The following is a 23880-nucleotide window of genomic DNA, read 5'->3' as shown; positions in this document are numbered from 1 at the left end:
TGGGTAACCAAGAAGGCTTCCTCTAAGCGACCCATAAATAGGTTGGCATACGAGGGGGCCATCCTGGTACCCATGGCTGTTCCCTTTAATTGTTGGTATGTCTGGCCTTCAAAAGTGAAGAAGTTGTGGGTCAGGATGAAGCTGGCTAAGGTGACGAGGAAAGAGGTTTTAGGTAGGGTGGCAGGTGATCGGCGTGAAAGGAAGTGCTCCATTGCAGCGAGGCCCTGGACGTGCGGGATATTTGTGTATAGGGAAGTGGCATCAATGGTTACCAGGATGGTTTCTGGGGGTAACAGACTGGGTACGGATTCCAGGCGTTCGAGAAAGTGGTTGGTGTCTTTGATGAAGGATGGGAGACTGCATGTAATGGGTTGAAGGTGTTGATCTACGTAGGCAGAGATGCGTTCTGTGGGGGCTTGGTAACCAGCTACAATGGGGCGGCCAGGATGTTTGGGTTTGTGAATTTTAGGAAGTAGGTAGAAGGTAGGAGTGCGAGGTGACGGTGGGGTGAGGAGTTTGATGGAGTCAGGTGAAAGGTTTTGTAGGGGGCCTAAGGTTCTGAGGATTCCTTGAAGCTCCGCCTGGACATCAGGAATGGGATTACTTCGGCAAACTTTGTATGTAGAGTTGTCTGAAAGCTGACGCAGTCCCTCAGCCACATACTCCCGACGATCAAGTACCACAGTCGTGGAACCCTTGTCAGCCGGAAGAATGATGATGGATCGGTCAGCTTTCAGATCACGGATAGCCTGGGATTCGGCTGTGGTGATGTTGGGAGTAGGATTAAGGTTTTTCAAGAAAGATTGAGAGGCAAGGCTGGAAGTGAGAAATTCCTGGAAGGTTTGGAGAGGGTGATTTTGAGGAAGAGGAGGTGGGTCCCGCTGTGATGGAGGACGCGCCGGCGCTTTCCCGCTTGGTAAGTCTTGGAATCTTTGTTTTTATATATATATATATATATATATATATATATATATATATATATATATATATATATATATATTCCTGGAAATTGAAATAAGAACACTGTGAATTCATTGTCCCAGGAAGGGGAAACTTTATTGAGACATTCCTGGGGTCAGATACATCACATGATCACACTGATAGAACCACAGGCACATAGACACAGGCAACAGAGCATGCACAATGTCGGCACTAGTACAGTGTATATCCACCTTTCGCAGCAATGCAGGCTGCTATTCTCCCATGGAGACGATCGTAGAGATGCTGGATGTAGTCCTGTGGAACGGCTTGCCATGCCATTTCCACCTGGCGCCACAGTTGGACCAGCGTTCGTGCTGGACGTGCAGACCGCGTGAGACAACGCTTCATCCAGTCCCAAACATGCTCAATGGCGGACAGATCCGGAGATCTTGCTGGCCAGGGTAGTTGACTTACACCTTCTAGAGCAAGTTGGGTGGCACGGGATACATGCGGACGTGCATTGTCCTGTTGGAACAGCAAGTTCCCTTGGCGGTCTAGGAATGGTAGAACGATGGGTTCGATGACGGTTGGATGTACCGTGTACTATTCAGTGTCCCCTCGACGATCACCAGAGGTGTATGGTCAGTGTAGGAGATCGCTCCCCACACCATGATGCCGGGTGTTGGCCCTGTGTGCCTCGGTCGTATGCAGTCCTGATTGTGGCACTCACCTGCACGGCGCCAAACATGCATACGACCATCATTGGCACCAAGGCAGAAGCGACTCTCATCGCTGAAGATGACACGTCTCCATTCGTCCCTCCATTCACGCCTGTCGCGACACCACTGGAGGCGGGCTGCACGATGTTGGGGCGTGAGCGGAAGACGGCCTAACGGTGTGCGGGACCGTAGCCCAGCTTCATGGAGACGGTTGCGAATGGTCCTCGCCGATACCCCAGGAGCAACAGTGTCCCTAATTTGCTGGGAAGTGGCGGTGCGGTCCCATATGGCACTGCGTAGGATCCTACGGTCTTGGCGTGCATCCGTGCGTCGCTGCGGTCCGGTCCCAGGTCGACGGGCACGTGCACCTTCCACCGACCACTGGCGACAACATCGATGTTCTGTGGAGACCTCACGCCCCACGTGTTGAGGAATTCGGCGGTACGTCCACCCGGCCTCCCGCATGCTCACTATACGCCCTCGCTCAAAGTCCGTCAACTGCACATACGGTTCACGTCCACGCTGTCGCGGCATGCTACCAGTGTTAAAGACTGCGATGGAGCTCCGTATGCCACAGCAAACTGGCTGACACTGACGGCGGCGGTGCACAAATGCTGCGCAGCTAGCGCCATTCGACGGCCAACACCGCGGTTCCTGGTGTGTCCGGTGTGCCGTGCGCGTGATCATTGCTTGTACAGCCCTCTCGCAGTGTCCGGAGCAAGTATGGTGGGTCTGACACACCGGTGTCAATGTGTTCTTTTTTCCATTTCCAGGAGTATATATATATATATATATATATATATATATATATATATATATATATATATATATATATATATATATATATATATATATATTAAAAACAAAGATTCCAAGACTTACCAAGCGGGAAAGTGCCGGCAGACAGGCACATGAACAAAACACACAAACACACACACAGAATTACTAGCTTTCGCAACCGATGGTTGCTTCTTCAGGAAGGAGAGGGAAAGACGAAAGGATGTGGGTTTTAAGGGAGAGGGTAAGGAGTCATTCCAATCCTGGGAGCGGAAAGACTTCCCTTAGGGGAAAAAAAGGACAGGTGTACACTCGCACACACACACATATCCATCCGCACATACACAGACCATATATATATATATATATATATGATGATGTAAATAAAATAGAAAGAAACTTCCACATGGGAAAAATATATTAAAAACAAAGATTCCAAGACTTTCGTCTTTCCCTCTCCTTCCTGAAGAAGCAACCATCGGTTGTGAAAGCTAGTAATTCTGTGTATGTGTTTGTGTGTTTTGTTCTTGTGCCTGTCTGCCGTCGTTTTCCCACTTGGTAAGTCTTGGAATCTTTGTTTTTAATATATATATCTATAAGACTTACCAAGCGGGAAAGCGCCGGCAGACAGGCACAATGAACAAAACACACAAACACACACACAGAATTACTAGCTTTCACAACCGATGGTTGCTTCTTCAGGAAGGAGAGGGAAAGACGAAAGGATGTGGGTTTTAAGGGAGAGGGTAAGGAGTCATTCCAATCCCGGGAGCGGAAAGACTTCCCTTAGGGGGAAAAAAAGAACAGGTGTACACTCGCACACACACACACACACACACACGCACTGTACACCTGTCCTTTTTTCCCCCCTAAGGGAAGTCTTTCCGCTCCTGGGATTGGAATGACTGCTTACCCTCTCCCTTAAAACCCACATCCTTTCGTCTTTCCCTCTCCTTCCTGAAGAAGCAACCATCGGTTGCGAAAGCTAGTAATTCTGTGTGTGTGTTTTGTTCATTGTGCCTGTCTGCCAGTGCTTTCCCGCTTGGTAAGTCTTTGAATCTTTGTTTTTAATATATTTTTCCCATGTGGAAGTTTCTTTCTATTTAGGCACAATGAATAAAACACAAACACACACACAGAATTTGAGCTTTCGCAACCGACGGCTGCTTCGTCAGGAAAGAGGGAAGGAAAAGGAAAGTAGAAAGGATGTGGGTTTTAAGGGAGAGGGTAAGGAGTCATTCCAATCCCGGGAGCGGAAAGACTTACCTTAGGGGGAAAACGGATAGGTATATGCTCGCGCGCACACACACACACACACACACACACACACACACACACACACACACACGCATATCCATCCATTCATACACAGGCTTTGTGTCACACCCACACAAGCTGGGCACATTCGTTGTGCTGTCTGGATGCACAATTCCAGGATTCAGTGGAATAAAATCATGTCAGCTAGAGTGGGTAGAGGGAGAAAGAGATGGGACCAGGATGAGGGATTGGGAACAGATAGCTAGTAGCTTGGAGGGGGGCAACAGGTGTGAATGTTAGGAATGCAGGAGGGAGAGGCAGCAGGTGCATGGGCTAGGTATGTGGCACACATGTACTGGTGCTGGTGAGGTGTGGCACACAATGAAGATGATGTGGAGGCATGGATTGGGAGGAGGTAACAGAACACAGGAAGGGGTTAGAAGATGTCTACCCAACAATTTCCCCATCCTCTGTCGTATTGACCCTCCCAATCCACACCTCCACTTCCTCTTCATTGTGCAGGGGTGTCTATCCAACAGTTTCCTCTTCCTCTGTCCTATCAGCCCCTCCCAGTCAAAATTTCCATGTCTTCTTGATCATGCGCCACACCTCACTGGCTCTGATACCAATGTGTCGAATGCCTAGCCTGCATGCTTGCCATTCCTCCCAGCCTTCAGATATGATTGTAAGTCAGTAATTAAGAATGGTAAATAAAAAACTACCAAAAAATAAAATAAGTTGTATATTTACAATTCAGATTAAAATTATAATGAAAAGAAGTATTTCCCCAATAAACATTTTTCTCTTCTGTTCTGTAAAAAGTTAGCTGATATCCACACAAAATTCAAAATTCTCCTTCTTCCATTAGTCCACTGCTTCAATATGTTTTGCCTTTTGTGAGTTCCTTTACTCTTATATTAACACTCCTTTGAATTAAACTATTCATAAATGCCAGAATCCATTTTTCATTCTGTGGTGGAGTATGCACTGATTTTAAATTTCCTGGCAGATTTAAACCCTATGCTGAACTGGGACTTGAATCTTAGATCTATGCCTTTTACAGGCAGTCGTCTACCAACATAAAAATGATAACTAGATCATCCATGATTCTTTCTTCACAGATTTTAGTATTTAACGTTAGAAAGTAATGAGGAAATAATAAATCTCTGTTCAGCTACTAGGTGGTAATTTAGTCATATGGAATTTGACCACCAACTTACATCCATGCCTGAGGTAGGATTAGAACCCTGGACCACCGATTTCCAGAGGAGTGCTGTTATCTCGAGCTCATGGAGTCTTGTGTATGTGAAAGATGGAATACAGTAAATGGTAATTTTCTCCAAATTATGGACTGATAGTTCTTTCTGAAATAAGGATGTGATAGAGCTGGGAATTAAACAGGTATACAGTTAGTAGTGCACATAAAGTAATCACAAAGAAGAGTTTCCATGTGTACCTGGTTTCATTTCCTTATTTTCTTGCTGTGTGGTGCTTGTGGCACTTTTATGCAGAGCTTCCATTTCTTCTAATATAATTATCCTTGAATGTTGATCCTTTGATGAAGCGTTCTCCAGCAACTTAAGTGATAGTTGTAAGCAGACACGAGCTTTTGCAGTTTCTCCAAGATTTCGGTGGCAGCGGGCCATTCGCCAATATAGCTGAAATCTGACACATTGGTAGTTAGATAGTTATTCACACATAATGTACATCTTGTTCGCAATATCTCACTCTGATGTGGGACACATTACCTGATTTTTTGAAAAAGAAATATATAATTCTCTCACTGAACTCGTGACTCCTGGAAATTTACACATCTACAATACTGACTTACATTAACATTCTTATCAGACACATAGTGTATATAAAGTTTCTACAATTGTTGCTACACAACATCATGAGGTGTTTGACATCCACTGCTGGATAAATGCCTATCTAAACTTTTCCATACTTATGGTTTTCAGCCATATGTATTCTCGTAATTCTTGCCTACATGTTTTCTAATGCCATTTACCCTCTTACTTTAGTTTGTCAGCATGGTCTTTTCTGATGTCCTGGAATCTTGCTTGGTCCATCTATCATAACATTTACCTGGCTGCAGGTCCAATCTAACCCCACTTCATTTTCAAGATGAACATAATTACATCACCTTCACCAGCCTGTGCCTGAGTCATTTGTTTGTTTTCCCATCTCCAGTCTACATCTCACTGCCCTAAGTCGAAAGGATAGATTGCTACCCATCTTATGGAGGAGATGACGAGCCACAATAGACACAACAAAAAGACTGCTAACCAAGTAAGCTATCAGCCAAAAGACCTTCTTCTGAATTAAACAACATACACACACACATGCACACAAACACAACTCACACACACATGACCATTGCCTCTGGCTGCTGAGTATGGCCTTGGCAACTTGAGACAGTGGTCATGCGTGTATGAGTTACATTTGTGTGAATGTGTGTGTGTGTGTGTTTTGTCTAATTCAGAAGAAGGTCTTTTGGCTGAAAGCTTACTTGCTTAGCAGTCTTTTTGTTGTGCCTGCGTACAACTCAACATCTTCACTATATGGTGAGTAGTAATCTAGCCTTTTCATGATATTGTCATTATTCCACCCTTGATTTTCCATTGTTTGATTTTGTCCTAACTCGGAACTAGTAATTCACACTGATTGTGAACTGTCCTTTGTTTTGAAGATCATATTTAGTTTTCCAATCCTACTCCCAGTCATATTTTTTTCCTGCTTATTTCTTTTGGTATATTGTCAGTTTTTGCCTTTAATTGCTCTAAGTACAAAAAATGGTCAACTAGTTCTCTTCATTAAAAGGCAATTTGTTCTATTTTCTTTTTGATTTGTCACATTAGTGTAGTCTTATTGTACCTTGTTTTGAAGCCAACTTTCAATATCATTTATTGTGAAATTGTCTGCAATAGAGACCATAAAATAAAATGTCATCCTTAAAAGAAAGGTGATGCAGATATGACATAGTAACACATATTTCTCCTTCTCTGTTGCAGCTTTCTAGGACTGCTAAGAATAGTTTTGCCGATATTGAATTTCCTTATTTCACTTCTCTTTCAGTTCAGAAAATGTCTTGATTCTCAAGGACTTTTAGTGTAATATTGTTGAAACTAGGTCAAAAGATTCTCAAAATCTAGTAACCCCAGGCAAAGAAGTAATTTATATTCATTGCTTCATTCTATGATTTCGTTCATGACATGCAGATGGAACATTGTACAATATCCACTTCTGAAACAAGTTTGTTCATTTGTCTGATTAGAGACTAATGAGTTTCAATGTGTGTCATGGTAATTTTAGCCATACAATACTAGCTTTTATGCATCCTCGCATCCTTGTTGATTTTTGTTCCAGCAGCTTGCTGTGCTTTGTTTGAGTTTGTAGCTACTCCCTGCGTCTTTATAGCCTCTGATGATATCTCCAGCATTACGAGATAAAATGTTAGGCACAAAAACATGTGTTAGACCTCAGCCTAATGTGCACCGCACAAAATTCAACAAAGATGGGAATTTTAGTGATCCAGAATGAGATTTTCACTCTGCAGCAGAGTGTGCACTGATATGAAACTTTCCTGGCAGATTAAAACCATGTGCCGGACCAAGACTCAAACTTGGGACCTTTGCCTTTCATGGGTAAGTGCCCTATCATCTGAGCTACCCAAGCGTGACTCATGCCCCATTCTCTCAGCTTTACTTCCACTAGTACCTCATCTCCTGCAAACCTTGCAGAACTAGCACTCCTGCAGGAGAGCTACTATGAAGTTTGGAAGGTACTAGTGGAAGTAAAGCTGTGAGGTTTTGGCCTCCAAGACCATTTGTTAATGTTACACGAGGTCTGATCAAAAAGTAATGGGGATATTTGTTTTTCTTGAAGTATCTTAATTTATTCATCAACATCAGCCTTGCCCTTTTCAGAGTACTCCCCCTCAGATATAATGCACTTGTGCCAGCACTTTTCCAATCTTGGAAACATATCTGGAACTCACTTTTTGGTATGGTGTTCAGCTCCTTCAACAATACTTTTTTATCTTATTAATGCTGGTAAAACAACATCCTTTCATGATACTCTTTAGCCTCATAAATAGAAATTTCACAGGGGCCATGTCCAGTGAATATGGTAGCTGAGGCAATATAACAGTTTTGTTTTTTTGTCAGAAAATCATGAACAAGCATTGAGATGTGAGTGGGAGCATTATTGTGATGCTGTTTCCACAGTTGGGCTTGCCCCAATTTTGGCTGTTTTCTTCAGGCTGCTTCAAGTAACTAGCACGTAACTTTCAGGTAATATTCCTTAATAACTTTACAACCATAAAGCAGGAACTCTTGAGGCACTATCCCATTTTGATCAAAGAAAACAGTGACAAGAACCTTCACATGGGATCTAACTTGTCAATTTTCTTGGTCTTGTCTCTTCAGGCAGTTTCTATGGGATGATTGGACTTTGGTTTCAGCTTTAAATCAATAAATCCATGTTTCGTCACCTATTATAATCTTCTTTAGAAATTCTGGATTGTTGTAAACTTCATTCAGCAGTTCCCGAGCAATGTCTATGCAATGTCATTTATGGTTGAAGTCCAACAATTTTGGAACAAACTTTGTTGCTGCACATTTCATGCCCAAAACATCTGAAAAATTGTTTGACATGAGCCAAAGGATATGCCGACATCATCAACAACCTCTCTGATGGTGATTTTCCAAAACAATTTTGTTTATTTCCTCCACATTGCCATCAGTAATTGATGTGCTGGGATGTCCAAGGTGTTCATCATCTTCATCTTCTCAGTCCTTTTTGAAACATTTATACCTCTCCTAAACTCCTGATTTATTCATAGTAGATTTGCAAAAAATCACAGTCAATATTCCAAATGCAAAGCTATGCTATATTCCATTTTTCAAGCAAAATTTAATGCAGTTTCTTTGAGCCATATTTTCTGAATGCAAAAATTTGCTGAGTACTTGAAAACACACATAACTTTTTTGACTGTCAACAATAAACTAAATATTCTAAACAGCTAAAAATGGAAACGTACTTCTGCAACATGTGTAACAAGTTTTAAAAAAATTAAAAATTGGGTGTATGAAGGCCAAGAAATTAAAAAATTCTTATTATTTTTTGAACTATAGAAAATCAAGGATGGAATGTAACAGTAGTATGAAAACAATAGTCACTACTCATCATATAGTGGAGATGCTGAGTCCAAGATAGGCACAACAAAAAGACTGTCATACAATAAGCTTTCAGACAAGGCCTTCATCAAAAACAGACACACACACACACACACACACACACACAACTTGCAAACACTTGACCACAGTCTCTGGCACCTGAAGCCAGCTGGTTTAGCTTCATCTGCCAGAGACCATGGTCATGTTTGTCAGGTATCCTCAGAGGACACAGTGCGTCTGACTAATACCACTAGGTAATGGCCTCAGGTGTTGCAGCCAGTCATGATTTTAAATAAACAGAAAAGACGTGTTCTTCATAACTATTACCACAATTGCAGAATTTCCAACAGAAATGTTGCTCAGACTGCACAAAAAATTAAGTATTGAGTGACTTCATGTAGTTCCCACCTGTGCTTTTGATACATTCAAATATCATATTTAACTTACTAGTAGAGGCAAAAATTTTGTATGGAAAACTGATAGGACCTTTCTGGGACAGATCATGGAGATCTGGTTTTCTCATAGATATTATAACAGTAGTGAGAGTCAGTGTTTAAACTGAAAATGAGTGTGAAGAAGCATGATACGTAGCTCATGTCCACAAAGAATGAAGATTTTTTTTTTTTTTTTTGTTACTTCATTGACAAACTATAATGTTTTAATTAAGACATCACTGTACTCACAGCTGTGAATAAAACTCAATGATTAAAGAGATGCTGGGATTCTGACTCACCTGCGATTCTCAGGAAATCCTTCACGAATTGCTAACTGCATGTCTTTAATACTTTCTTGGTACTTGCCCATCTCAAACAAAACCTCAGACCTAGCAGCAAAGGCATGTGGCAGTGTCTTTGATGGTTCTGAGTCTGAAAAATGTAAACTGATATTAATTCACCCAAACACGTTTTATACTTAATGCCACCTTAGCTCCACCTTCCAGTTTTAAGCAACTGAAGTCTTATATTTAATATTTTACTATAAGACAGGAATGTGGAAATATCAGTACCATAGCATTTGATAGACAGATAATTCCCATAAGTTTGATGAAGCCGGATGGATGAAATGTGGTGGCAGGAGCAGCATTCCAATTAGCAATGATCAATATTTATTGATAATATACACACAATTTGTCTGAGGAAGTTATTTACAGACTGTGGCTAGCAGGTATCACTTTTTCACCAAATAAGCCAGTAATATTTTGTAATGGAAAATCCAGGATGAAATAACAATATGAATTAGGATAGATTACTACTCATCTCATAGATGAGGCATTAAGCAGTTGGAAAGGCACATATGAAAAAGAGACTGTAGAATATTATAATCAATCGGACCAAGTCCTTTATATTAAAAACAAAGATTCCAAGACTTACCAAGCGGGAAAGCGCCGGCAGACAGGCACATGAACAAAACACACAAACACACACACAGAATTACTAGCTTTCGCAACCGATGGTTGCTTCTTCAGGAAGGAGAGGGAAAGACGAAAGGATGTGGGTTTTAAGGGAGAGGGTAAGGAGTCATTCCAATCCCGGGAGCGGAAAGACTTCCCTTAGCGGAAAAAAAGGACAGGTGTACACTCGCACACACACACATATCCATCCGCACATACACAGAAGGCGGCTGTGTATGTGCGGATGGATATGTGTGTGTGTGCGAGTGTACACCTGTCCTTTTTTTCCCCTAAGGGAAGTCTTTCCGCTCCCGGGATTGGAATGACTCCTTACCCTCTCCCTTAAAACCCACATCCTTTCGTCTTTCCCTCTCCTTCCTGAAGAAGCAACCATCGGTTGCGAAAGCTAATAATTCTGTGTGTGTGTTTGTGTGTTTTGTTCATGTGCCTGTCTGCCGGTGCTTTCCCACTTGGTAAGTCTTGGAGTCTTTGTTTTTAATATATTTTTCCCATGTGGAAGTTTCTTTCTATTTTATTTGGACCAAGTCCTTTGTTAGATGAAGAGGCACACACACTCATTCATACACAATTTACAGACACATGGCTATTGTCACCTCTGGGCACTGTCCCCCTACTGGGATAAGTAGGGGTCTCAGTTGGATTGGGTAGTAGGGTATGGAAGAGGTGGGGGTTGGGAATGAGGAGGGACAGCAGGGTAGGGCTGGGCAAAATGCTATAGTTCTGCCTGTGAGAGCACACAGGAAATTGGCAGGGTGCTAGGTGTAGCATTAGGAGGCTGTGCTGGGAGAGGAGAGGAGCAGAGATGGGGAAATGATTATGCAAGCAGTCTGAGGGGATAGAAGGAATGTGTGGAGCAGGGAAGGGAATAGAGGAAATGGAGGGCAGAGGGCAATGGAGGTTGAGGCCAGGCACGTAGGATATATCTTAACTGCAAAATTTTAGGTACTTCGGTGTATAATACCACTATTCACACACAAAAGCACTCCCAGGGCGAAGTTATACTAAGTGCTACGACCAACTGTCGGACTCCAAACTCTTTTATTTGACATTGATATATATTCAGCGAGGTGCCAAGCCACAAGCTTACTAGTTGTGGCAGTTAAAAACAATAAAAGAATATGTTTTCATCTTTTAGAATTGCAAATATTAGTAATTAGCCTCCAATGTTCCATGTATGAGGACACTTTTAAAAACAAAAAATTTTGCAATGCAAGTTGTAATGCGATGAAGAACAGAAAAGTTAACACTTAACATTGAAAACAGTTGTCTAACTGAAGTTAATGTTAATAAAACAGAAAGAAACTTCCACATGGGAAAAATATATTAAAAACAAAGATTCCAAGACTTACCAAGCGGGAAAGCGCCGGCAGACAGGCACATGAACAAACATGAAGTTAATGTTGAATATAATAGAGGGAAACATTCCACGTGGGAAAAATATATCTAGAAACAAAGATGATGTAACTTACCAAACGAAAGCATTGGTATGTTGATAGAGACAATAACAAACACAAACACACACACAAATTTCAAGCTTTTGCAACCCAAGATTGCTTCATCAGGAAAGAGGGAAGGGGAGGGAAAGACGAAAGGATGTGGGTTTTAAGGGAGAGGGTAAGGAGTCATTCCAATCCTGGGAGCAGAAAGACTTACCTTGGAGGGAAAATGGGACAGGTATACACTCACACACACACACACACACATATCCATCCGCACATATATAGACACAAGCAGACATATGTAAAGGCAGAGAGTTTGGGCAGAGATCAAATGTTGTTTACTTAAAATACATTGTCAAGCTTTCAGGATTAATGGTGGATTAATAGACAATGAATTTTGTGATTTTCATAAGCATTATCAGCTATATACACAGTGATCAGCTATATACACAGTGAAAAAGCATTGAAAATTTTAAATATCATTCTATGTAGCTAAAGGAAAACTCACTTGTGAAGTATATAAAACTAGCAAACCCAGCAGTGCTTCACAATTGCTAAACATGAGTGAGAATTGTACATACATCTTAATCTCCCTCTCCCCCCTTCTATGTCCATCTTCTCCTTCTTCCCCTTTCTCAGTCCACCACCTCCTCTCCATTCTCTGTCCCTCTCTCCTTCTCCTCCTCCTCCCCCCTCTCTCTATCCAACTCCTCCCTCGCCCCTCTCTGCTCACCTCTCTTCTCCCTTGTCTCTGACCTTGAACCTTATTACTGTTATTGTACATGAAACTTTGACTGGGATTTGAAGTCACTTAAAATCTTAAAATGAATGGTAAATCAGTAGGGATCATTGGTACACAGGGTATAAGAAGGACCTTTCCAGCTGGATATATGAGAATAGTAGCTTCAATGACAGTATTTCGCATAGTTTTAATCTGCAAACAGGTAGGATTACAAGGCACTGGATGATTTGATTCCATAATAGTATTCTAATCATAAGTCAATAAGCCATAAATTCAACTATCCTGTTTTCTGTTGAAGCTGAGTGTGAGAAAAAAAACACAGCACATTATTGTGTGTACAATTTTTGTTTAAAATTGTATGTAAGGAGAAATAATATGTGGTAAATGGTTGGTTTGTGGGATTAAAGAGACCAGACTGCTACGGGCATTGGTCCTGTGGTAAATGGGAGAAACAGTTTGTCTAATGGTACAAATGCCCTGCTATTGTAATTGAAACCAACTGTGAGAAAGAAATCGATTTTCCGCAGTTTCATAGCACATCACAGTGCAGAATTTTCTTTCTCACAGAAAACCTATACATTGTTGTTTAAAAAAATCTATAGCCTATGTCTGTCTGAATATTTATTAGTGTATCATGTAAAAATTTGAAGTAAATCAGACAAGAACTTTTCAAGAATGTTTACCCTTTATACAGTGTGATTGCATGATGATGTTACAAAACTTTAAGGGATGATGAAGGAGAAGGATAAATGAATCAATTCGATGTAAGGGACCTTGGTCCAGAAACTACTGAGTGAAAAGTTAGAAGTTACTATCTTTATGATACTTCTGACAGTGAAATACATGCATCACTGCTGCTGTTGCTAAAATTGTAGGGCAAGCATTCCTGGTGAGACTTAGTCATTGAGGCTGGGATGATAACTTAACTAATCCACTGCAAATGGCATGCTGCGTAGTGACATATGGTGCTGTACAATGTCTGTACTATAGTACACTGCAGTCTGTGTATACAAGTGGAAGCACTAACGTTGATCAGCCCTAACCAGTTTGAGTTGCACATAGTGATGGAACTTGCAAACTGATTTTCATGTATGGGCAAGCCGATGAATGCAGCACAGAAGCAGAAAGGTTGTACAGAACAAAATATGTGCACAGAAGACATTTGGCTCACACCATGAACCCAAAGATGTTCCATCAATTAAGTGAAACAGGGAAATTGGTACCACAGTACAACAACCAAGGAGGATAACATTGAAGATCCAGTGCTTTCTATAGAGTCAATGAGGTGCCTGCAATCAGCATCCAATTTGTTGCACGTAAATGAATGTTTTGCAGAGTATTGTGTGGCAAGTGTTAAGGAAAATGCAGCTACACTCCCACCATCATGACTTGGACCTCATGTCACATTCAGCTAATGGTTCTTGCAGCATGTTACAGTCGATTCTCACTTCCCTGCATGTGTATTTTTCATGGCTGAAACCTGTCTCACCAGAGACTGAATGCTAAATAATCACAATAGTCATGTCTGAGTCTATGAGAATTCGCATGCTATAGTTGTGAAGAGCCATCAGCACAGACTATTAGTCAATTTATTGGTAGGCATAGCCAGTGATTAAGCACTAGGTCCATTTTTTCTTCCTGCCTGCATAAATGTGCCAGTGACACAGTTATTATCAGAGACCTGTGGCCCAGGTTTCTGTACATATCCCACTTGTTATTTGTCAATGGGTGTAGCTCCAACATGACACAGCTCCACTTCACTCGTGAACACCTGGATCAGACATTCCCTGAAAAGTGGAGAGACAGAGGATGACCCATTTCCTGGCAAGCATGCACTCTTGATCTCACCCTACTTGATTTCTTCTTGTGGGGCCTTGAGAATAGTCAGGAATACAAGACACCTGTCAAGATTGAAGAGGATCTCCTGACAAGAATGCTTGCTGCCTGCGACACTTTTCAAATGACACACAGGGTATCAGAACAGGTACGACAGAACTTTGTGCACTGATGCCATGCCTGCATTGACACTGATGGTTGGCTTTCTGAACAACTGTTGTAAGTGTAGCAGCTTGTGAAACATTTGCAGGTAAATTGAATTCGTATTACTTGGCCTCTCTGACATCAAGTTACTAGTCCAACAATAGGGGAAATTATCTGAGGATTTTGGAGAGTATTCAGAAGGAATTCTGCATATCAGGGTTTGGAGAGTGGAGCCCATGAGTACTGATTGAGGCTAAGGCAGAAATATGTAAATTTCTGCTTATACCCCTGACTTGCTCATTTTTAGATTAGGGCCCCTTACCTCAGATTGATACATTTATCCTTCTCTGACATCCCCAAATGTTTGTAACATTATCATGGAATAACCCTGTGTGTATGTGTGTGTCTTCAAAAAATATGTAGCACTTGTCCGTCCCAATGTTTGTTAGAGTAGCATGCAAAATACATCAATCAAGAATTTTCAAGATTTTTGGAAACAATTTTTCCCCTCATTTCCCCTTTATATGTTACAATAGAAGATTATGAAGAGATGGATGGCTGGTGAGTGCCTTAACAATAAATGCATTTTGTGATTTATTATTATAAACAATAAATATAGTGTAAAAGCTATGGAAAAATTTATGTAGCCAAAGGAAAGCTGACTTGAGAAATGCACAAAATTAAGGAGAGACAGATGGCTCACTGAAGAAATTGCAAAAAGGTGGGAATTTAAGGAGATGGGACCCGGATAAATGAGTAAACCAGAGGTTGTACAGAGTTTCAGGGACAGCATAAGGGAACAATTGACGGGAATGGGGGAAAGAAATACAGTAGAAGAAGAATGGGTAGCTCTGAGGGATGAAGTAGTGGAGGCAGCAGAATCAAGTACGTAAAACGACGAGGGCTAGTAGAAATTCTTGGGTAACAGAAGAAATATTGAATATAATTGATGAAAGGAGAAAATATAAAAATGCAGTAATTGAAGCAGGCAAAAAGGAATACAAACGTCTCAAAAATGAGATTGGCAGGAAGTGCAAAATGGCTAAGCAGCGATGGCTAGAGGATAAATGTAAGGATGTAGAGGCTTATCTCACTAGCGGTAAGAAGGATACAGTCTACAGGAAAATTAAAGAGATCTTTGGAGAAAAGAGAGCCACTTGTATGAATATCAAGAGCTCAGATGGAAACCCAGTTCTAAGCAAAGAGGGGAAAGCAGAAAGGTGGGAGGAGTATATAGAGGGTCTATACAAAGGCGGTGTACTTGAGGACAATATTATGGAAATGGAAGAGGATGTAGATGAAGATAAAATGGAAGATACGATACTGCGTGAAGAGTTTGACAGAGCACTGAAAGACCTGAGTTGAAACAAGGCCCCGGGAGTAGACAACATTCCATTGGCACTACTGACGGCCTTGGGAGAGCCAGCCCTGACAAAACTTTACCATCTGGTGAGCAAGATGTATGAGACAGGTGAAATACCCTCGGACTTCAAAAAGAATATAATAATTCCAATCCCAAAGAAAGCAGGTGTTGACAGATGTGAAAATTACCGAACAATCAGTTTAATAAGTCACAGTTGTAAAATACTAACACGAATTATTTACAAATGAATGGAAAAACTAGTAGAAGCTGACCTCGGGGAAGATCAGTTTGGATTCCATAGAAATGTTGGAACACGTGAGGCAATACTGACCTTACGACTTATCTTAGAAGAAAGATTAAGGAAAGGCAAACCTGCATTTCTAGCATTTGTAGACTTAGAGAAAGCTTTTGACAATGTTGACTGGAATACTTTCTTTCAAATTCTGAAGGTGGAAGGGTAAAATACAGGGATTGAAAGGCTATTTACAATTTGTACAGAAACCAGTTGGCTGTTATAAGAGTCGAGGGGCATGAAAGGGAAGCAGTGGTTGGGAAGGGAGTGAGACAGGTTTGTAGCCTCTCCCCGATGTTATTCAATCTGTATATTGAGCAAGCAGTAAAAGAAACAAAAGAAAAATTTGAAGTAGGTATTAAAATCCAGGGAGAAGAAATAAAAACTTTGAGGTTTGCCGATGACACTGTAATTCTGTCAAAGACAGCAAAGGACTTGGAAGAGCAGTTGAACGGAATTGACAGTGTCTTGAAAGGAGGGTATAAGATGAACATCAACAAAAGCAAAACGAGTAGATAATGGAATGTAGTCGAATTAAGTTGGGTGATGCCGAGGGAATTAGATTAGGAAATGAGGCACTTAAAGTAGTAAAGGAGTTTTGCTATTTGGGGAGCAAAATAACTGATAATGGTTGAAGTAGAGAAGATATAAAATGTAGACTGGCAATGGAAAGGAAAGCGTTTCTGAAGAAGAGAAATTTGTTAACATCGAGTATAGATTTAAGTGTCAGGAAGTCGTTTCTGAAAGTATTTGTATGGAGTGTGGCCATGTATGGAAGTGAAACATGGACAATAAATAGTTTGGACAAGAAGAGAATAGAAGCTTTTGTAATGTGGTGCTACAGAAGAACATTGAAGATTAGGTGGGTAGATCACGTAACTAATGAGGAGGTATTGAATAGGATTGGGGACAAGGGAAGTTTGTGGCACAACTTGACTAGAAGAAGGGATTGGTTGGTAGGACGTGTCCTGAGGCATCAAGGGATCACAAATTTAGCATTGGAGGGCAGTGTGGAGGGTAAATATCATATAGGGAGACCAAGAGATGAATACACTAAGCAGATTCAGAAGGATATAGGTTGCAGTAGGTACTGGGAGATGACTGCATCAAACCTGTCTCAGGACTGAAGGCCACAACAACAACAACAGATGGCTCACCAATACTTACCTTCAAAAGCAAAATTAAAGTACTGCCAACAGACACATTTAAAGATAGAAACTATTTGTTTTGGAACTGTTAGTTCCTTACTCAACAATGGAAAAATCCAGGATGGAATGTAACATAATTGTAAAAAAGATATTTGGCTACTCACCATGTAGTGGAGATGCTGAGTCACAGATAGGCACAACAAAAAGACCGTCAGCCGGGTAGCAGGGGTAAGGAGCAGGCTGGGATGTGAAGGGGGAGGGATCGCAAGGTATGGGTGGGGAATAGTAAAGTACTGCTCATGGGAGCATACTGGGACGAGGTGGAGAGGGGGTGGGGCAGCTAGGTGCAGTCAGGAGGTTAGACGGAGGGCATTCTACATGGGCATGACAACTAAAAAGCTGTCTGTCCAGATGAATGGCCACCAACAAACTATGCCCAAGAAACAGCTGGACCACCATATTGTTGAACACACTTCTCAGCATAATGTTCTCCATGAATTGTGCAGGTGGGAACTCTCCCTGCATTATATCCTATGTTCCCGTAATCTTCCTGGCCTCAACCTTCATTAGTCTGTGTCCTTATCCTCTAGCCTTTTCTCTATTCCTGTTCAAACAATACACAGTCTACTATTCGACCAGTGCACCCACTGAAATGATAATTAAATCAAGACCCAAAGCATTTGACATGTGTTGATATACATCAACGGGGACAGTTGAAAATGTGTGCCCTGACTGGGACTCATACTCGGGATCTCCTGCTTACATGGCAGACGCTCTATCCATCTGAGGGCACAGAGGATAGTTTGACTGCAGAGATTTATTCCTTACATGCTCCCTGTGAGACCCACATTCCCAACTTAATGTTCACACACTACATTCGTAGTGCCCCTGACCACTGAACTCATTACTCATGGCAGACAATCGGACAGAGTCCTGTAAGGGTTTGGGCAATGCATGTGCATCCACACAGAAGAAGAAGGTCAATGGCTGCTTAGCCTTAACTATATATGGATATGGTATCTGTTCTTTTGGACATGTTCTTCTTCTGTGCGGATGCACAAGCATTGCTCGAACTCTTACGGGACTCTGTCAGATTGTCTGCCATGAGTAATGAGTGTAGTAGGCAGGGGCACCACGAATGTAGTGTGTGGACATTAAGTTGGGAATGTGGGTCTCACAGGGAGTGTGCAAGGGATAAATCCCTGCAGTCACACTATCCTCTGTGCCCTTAGTGGCTCAGATGGATAGAGCGTCTACCTTGTAAGCAGGAGATCCCGGATTCGCGTCCGAGTCAGGGCACACATTTTAACCTGCCCCCGTTGATGTATCTCAACATCTGTCAACAGCTTAGGGTCTTGATTAAATTATCATTTCATTCTAGATACCATCTCCCTATAATGCACCCACTGTCTTCTTACCTCTCTCCTTTCTTCCGTCAAACCTCCCAACTGCACCTAGCTGCCCTACCCTCTCTCCACCTCATCGCTGTATGCTCCCACAAGCAGCACTTTTCTGTCCCTCACCCCTACCCTGCTATCCCTCCCCCTCCCTGTCACAGCCTCCTCCTTATCCCCACCATCTGGTTGCATCTCCCATCATGTGCAGCTGCTTGCAGCATGGCCTCAGCAGCCACGGACCACAGTCGTGTGTGTGAGTTGTGTTTGTGTAAGTATATGTTCTATCTCTGATGTAGGCCTTGTTGACTGAAAGCTCATTTTCTGACAGTCTTTGTGTTGTGCCTGTTGGTGACTTAGCATCTTCGCTATTTGGGGGGAGCACCTATGCTTTTCATAATATTGTTTGTTCCTCACTCAATGAGAAAGGAGGAAAAAGTTGAGAGGACCTACCAGTAATGGTGGTCAGGGGACCAAAGGTGAAGGGCAAGATATCAGAGAGGATAGGGAGTCAAATATTGACTGTACCAGCTTCCATCCACAGATGATATAAGATCTGAGTGGGGTTAGGAGGAGGGAGATTGTAGTTTTCCCTCCAGTGGACACGTTTGTGTATAAAGTGCATCAAGAACAAATAAAATTGTTTTGTACCATCCATTGTTGTTTCACAATTGTGAGCCCATACCTATTCCTTCATTACTGTTTTAGCAAACATAGTAATAAATTGTGTTGTCATATGTCCAAGTGAGCAGCAGTAATATAAAATAAACAGCGAGCTGGATGAGAAAATATTTGTATTTCATGCAAGAAAATCTCCCAGATTATCAGTTAGTAACTCAATATCACAATGAGGCAATTGTCTATGAGATAATTAGTAATCAAATAAACAGCTAGCTGGGATCTGGTGCAGCTGCATTGTTTAATGCTTCAAGTGGGTGAGTAGGTTGGGGTAACAAATATCCATGGTAACAGAGAGATAGAATGAAAGTTTTTTTTCTTTTCTTGGTTTTAATTAAACAATGCTCCAATTCATGTAATGTTAGTTATCATTTTTCATTAAACTTAGATAAAAAGTTTGATTTTGCTCATACTAGTTTATCTTGGTAACGTGAAGATAGCTACTCTACACATGTGTACAAAATATGCCACACACCCACTCATATTATGAGAAACAGTGCACCCGCTTGAGCATCAACAGACGTTAAGTCTGGGAGGGTGGCTTTCTACACATACAAAAAGTGGTCATATCACAGTAAGGGTCAGGTGAAAATCAGTGCAATATTCAGACATGGACAGTGGCACTGACCTGCTGGCATTGCCCTCAGGAGAGCCTGCGTGAATAAAATGAGTGCCTTGGCATTATCTCCATTAGACATTTCCTTGTGTCCCTCCAGCAACTTTTGCTGTGCTATAACAGGATCCTTTGCACGGTACAGAGGACGGACGTGCTTCATTGTACTCAGAATTGCTTCACGAACCTAAAATTACAACTACAGCTATAACAATAAATAACATTATCTGATATCAATTTTCCATCAGCTTCATGAGTATCATATGTGAGTCCTGTGTTTAATATTTAAAGTTGACAGAAAAATTCCAAAACATACACACACAGATAACCCGTGGTCAGTCCAATATACCAAACAAAGTTGTTGGACAATGATACTGTGCAGAGAGGCACATAAGTTTGTTCATGAATAACACTCTTCACTCTTGCATCAACTTAGATATTGAACCAAGTATTGTTTCCTTCAGTTACTTGCTGGTTAAACTTTTCACAGAATCATCTAATAAATGTGCTGATATTGAGTGATAAATGGTTAGAACTGATTACTGCAATGTAAACACCACTAAGCATAGATCTCAGGCCAGGCTCTGTTGTTATATATAGCAACAATATTAGATATGTTTACACCACAGTAGTGGATTTGGGCAACCTTGCCTCTCAATTTCAACATATTACTTGGATACTTTCATGAAATTTTTCAAAGCCAGCATTAAGAAGCATTATCACTGTACCTGTATTGTCAAGAGCTTTTGAATTCCATTAAAAAGTATACATTTCCATTAAAAAGTAATCATACTTTCTTCAGTAGCTTGGAGCTTAATGGATGCTCAGTGCTGAGCTTATCAGCTTTCAATATGTTGGTTGATAGAAATGTTATAAATATTAACCATACAACAAAATTACATGCCTTTCTGTGTAGTTTCACTTCAGAAAAATATTGTTTCATGTCTTGTCCCATTCATGACATAAAATGTGTATTACATTAATAATTTAGGAGTAAAGGCAAAACTTTCCAAATAGCAGAGAGGTTGAGTCATCAAAAAGCACATAAACAAGACTGAAATCTTTGCTAGATTTTGAATGAATCCATTTTCAGGCTTGAGCAAGTGTAAAATCTCTCTCTCTCTCTCTCTCTCTCTCTCTCTCTCTCTCTCTCTCACACACACACACACACACACACACACACACACACACACAGAGAGAGAGAGAGAGAGAGAGAGAGAGAGAGAGAGAGAGAGAGAGAGAGAGAGACAGAGACAGTAAGAGAGAGAGAGAGAGAGAGAGAGAGAGAGAGAGAGAGAGAGAGAGAGAGAGAGAGACAGAGAAGAAGAGGGGGGGGATGTCTTAACGGATATGTATGTGTATGTATATATTCTCTAGCTCAAAAATGGATTTGTTCGGAAGCTAGCAAAGTCCTCATTCTTTCTTTAATGACTGTCAGTGACTTAATGCCTCTACTATTCAGTAAGTTTTTGTCTTTACTACTGATTTATTTACATTCTACCAAAACTTTCCATTATCATATTTAAAATGTCTTACATGACTCACCAAGTAGGTATAGTATTTTTAGACCTAATCAAAAAGGACCACCTGTAATGTTTTCAAAGCATTAAAACACTTGTGCATCTAAAATGCTATCAGATATATTTTTAAGTAATTCTTATTGTGATTGGCTGCTGTTTATATAGTCAGTGTTTAGGCTAAACTAATCACTCTTTTCAACATCACTGGTATTTGCCAACACAGTTTTAGCCTGTGTTTAGTATAAGTTCTATGAAGTTTCATCAGACTGTAGAACAGTTGCTGCTGGTAATAACAATGCTCTGACCCCAAACTAGGAAAAGCAGTCCTAGATTATCATGTCAGTTCCACTACTGTATGATATACTGAGATAATACCATTTTCCAGGCATTTCTCATGTCCAGGGATGCCCTTCTGAGTACCAAGTACCATAACTTATCATTCTATGAAACCATCTTCCACAGCTCCACAGACCAATGACAGCATTATTGCATATTCATTCTTGTAATCAGTGGCTTCTGTGTAGCAACATGATGGTGGAAACTGGGTTGCATCATCTCTTGATAGATTGTTCTGTCACTGACAACTGAAGATATTTTGCAGTATTGGACAGTGATGCCTGATCATTAGTAGACTACATTTATTAATTCCTTGAAACAACCAGAGAGTTATTTGGTTTAGTGCTCCTCTGACATTTCCATATTACAGTAACATCACTAACAATGGACCTGGGAACAAATGGCTCCTATGACATCCTCCTGAAAGAGTGTCCCAATTTGTGGACTCCTGTACTTATGATCCATTAAAATTCTTTGGATTCTCTCCATGGACTGAGTTCTCCTTATCTCATTTTTTGGAGACTTTTGCCACATTGTTTCATGAACAGTACAATATCGAGGTTTTTGGTAATAGTTTATGCTTTGTCTTCTTCTAAGAGTAAACAAAAATTAACATTAACAAAAGTTTTATTATTTATGACTTATTTAAGTTATTTCAGAAAGTAGCATTGTGTTCTTTGGTTTGATTGTAGACCATCATAATATTGATCTGCAGAACTTTTGGAATAAAATTTCACTATTTCATTGATTTGATCACATCAGCAGCACAAATATACCATATGATATTGGATAACACAGTACACTATTACACAAAATGAAAAACACATTTACCCAGCCAAAAGTATTTATTTGTGCCTGAAACTTCTTGTCGATAGCACATTACACTGAAATATCATTTCATTTTAAATATGTTTGTGGTGGAATACAATTTGGAAAAAGCTGGTTATATGTGAATCGAAGTATTTCAGATATACATCCAGGGCATCATCATTTCTTGTTTTGTTGTTTTGGCTGATAATCTCCCGTCCAGTGCCAAGGCAAGTCAGTAATTTGCTTCCGAGTATGAAATCACATCTGTTTATTCATTGAGATGCCATATAAAATAACTGTTGCTAAAGGAGATAAAGTTATTATCATACCTGACAACTAAGGAAGAAACTGTGGGAATATACTGCAAGACAAATTAGGTAACCATTTCTGTGTGCCAATTGCTATAAAACCTGCTGCACAAATCAAGGAAATTATTTTTAAAAATGTGGACAAATTATCTGCTGACTTCAGGAACCTATATGTCAATCATTATTGGTGGCTCAAATGATCCTAAAAGATCTGTGGAAGAGTTACAGAGAAATGTAATAGACACTCCGGAATGCATGGTTAAATTAAAACACAACATGAATGTAATAATTCATATGGTATTTGCTTCGTGATACATTACCCGTGTTAAAATGGACCGTTAACCAATTGCGGGAAAGGTCTACATCGTGTTAATTGTGATCAAAATGCCCAATGGGCGTGTGCTATGTATGCTGCTCGGTATCCTGGACGACATCATCCAAGTGTCCGGACCGTTTGCCAGATAGTTACATTATTTAAGGAAACACGAAGTGTTCACTCACATGTGAAATGTCAACCGCGACCTGCAACAAATGATGATGCCCAAGTAGGTGTTTTAGCTGCTGTCGTGGCTAATCTGCACATCAGTAGCAGACAAATCGCACAAGAATCAGGAATCTCAAAACTGTTGGTATTGAGAATGTTACATCAACATCGAGCACCCCGTACCATATATCCATGCACCAGGAATTTCATGGCGATGACTTTGAATGTCATGCACAGTTCTGCCACTGTGCACAAGAGAAATTATGGGGACAATGATAGATATTTTGCATGCGTTCTATTTTGTGATGAAGCTTCATTCACCAACAGCGGTAGCGTAAACCGGAATAATATGCACTATTGGGCAACAGAAAATCCACGATGGCTGTGACAAGTGGAACATCAGTGACCTTGGCAGGTTGATGTATGGTGCGGCATTATGGGAGGAAGGATAATTGGCCCCCATTTTATCGATGGCAATCTAAATGGTGTAATGTATGCTGATTTCCTA

General features: G+C 40.9%; 1 protein-coding gene across 1 annotated transcript in view; it reads right to left on the bottom strand.

The window, feature by feature from the left end:
• The window catches only part of LOC126281918 (SET and MYND domain-containing protein 4-like), a 148320-nt gene that overhangs the window by 71406 nt on the left and 53034 nt on the right, over positions 1–23880 (bottom strand). The window contains exons 3-5 of the mRNA XM_049981247.1: positions 19930–20101; positions 9588–9720; positions 5131–5339 (exon numbers count right to left, since the gene is read on the bottom strand). Of these exons, the coding sequence (XP_049837204.1) occupies positions 5131–5339; positions 9588–9720; positions 19930–20101 (514 nt within the window). The remainder of the gene's footprint in view (positions 1–5130; positions 5340–9587; positions 9721–19929; positions 20102–23880) is intronic.

This window comes from Schistocerca gregaria, chromosome 7, assembly GCF_023897955.1.
Source record: "Schistocerca gregaria isolate iqSchGreg1 chromosome 7, iqSchGreg1.2, whole genome shotgun sequence".
In the NCBI taxonomy this organism is placed as follows: Eukaryota; Metazoa; Arthropoda; class Insecta; order Orthoptera; family Acrididae; genus Schistocerca; species Schistocerca gregaria.
This window is presented reverse-complemented; position numbering and strand designations above follow the sequence as displayed.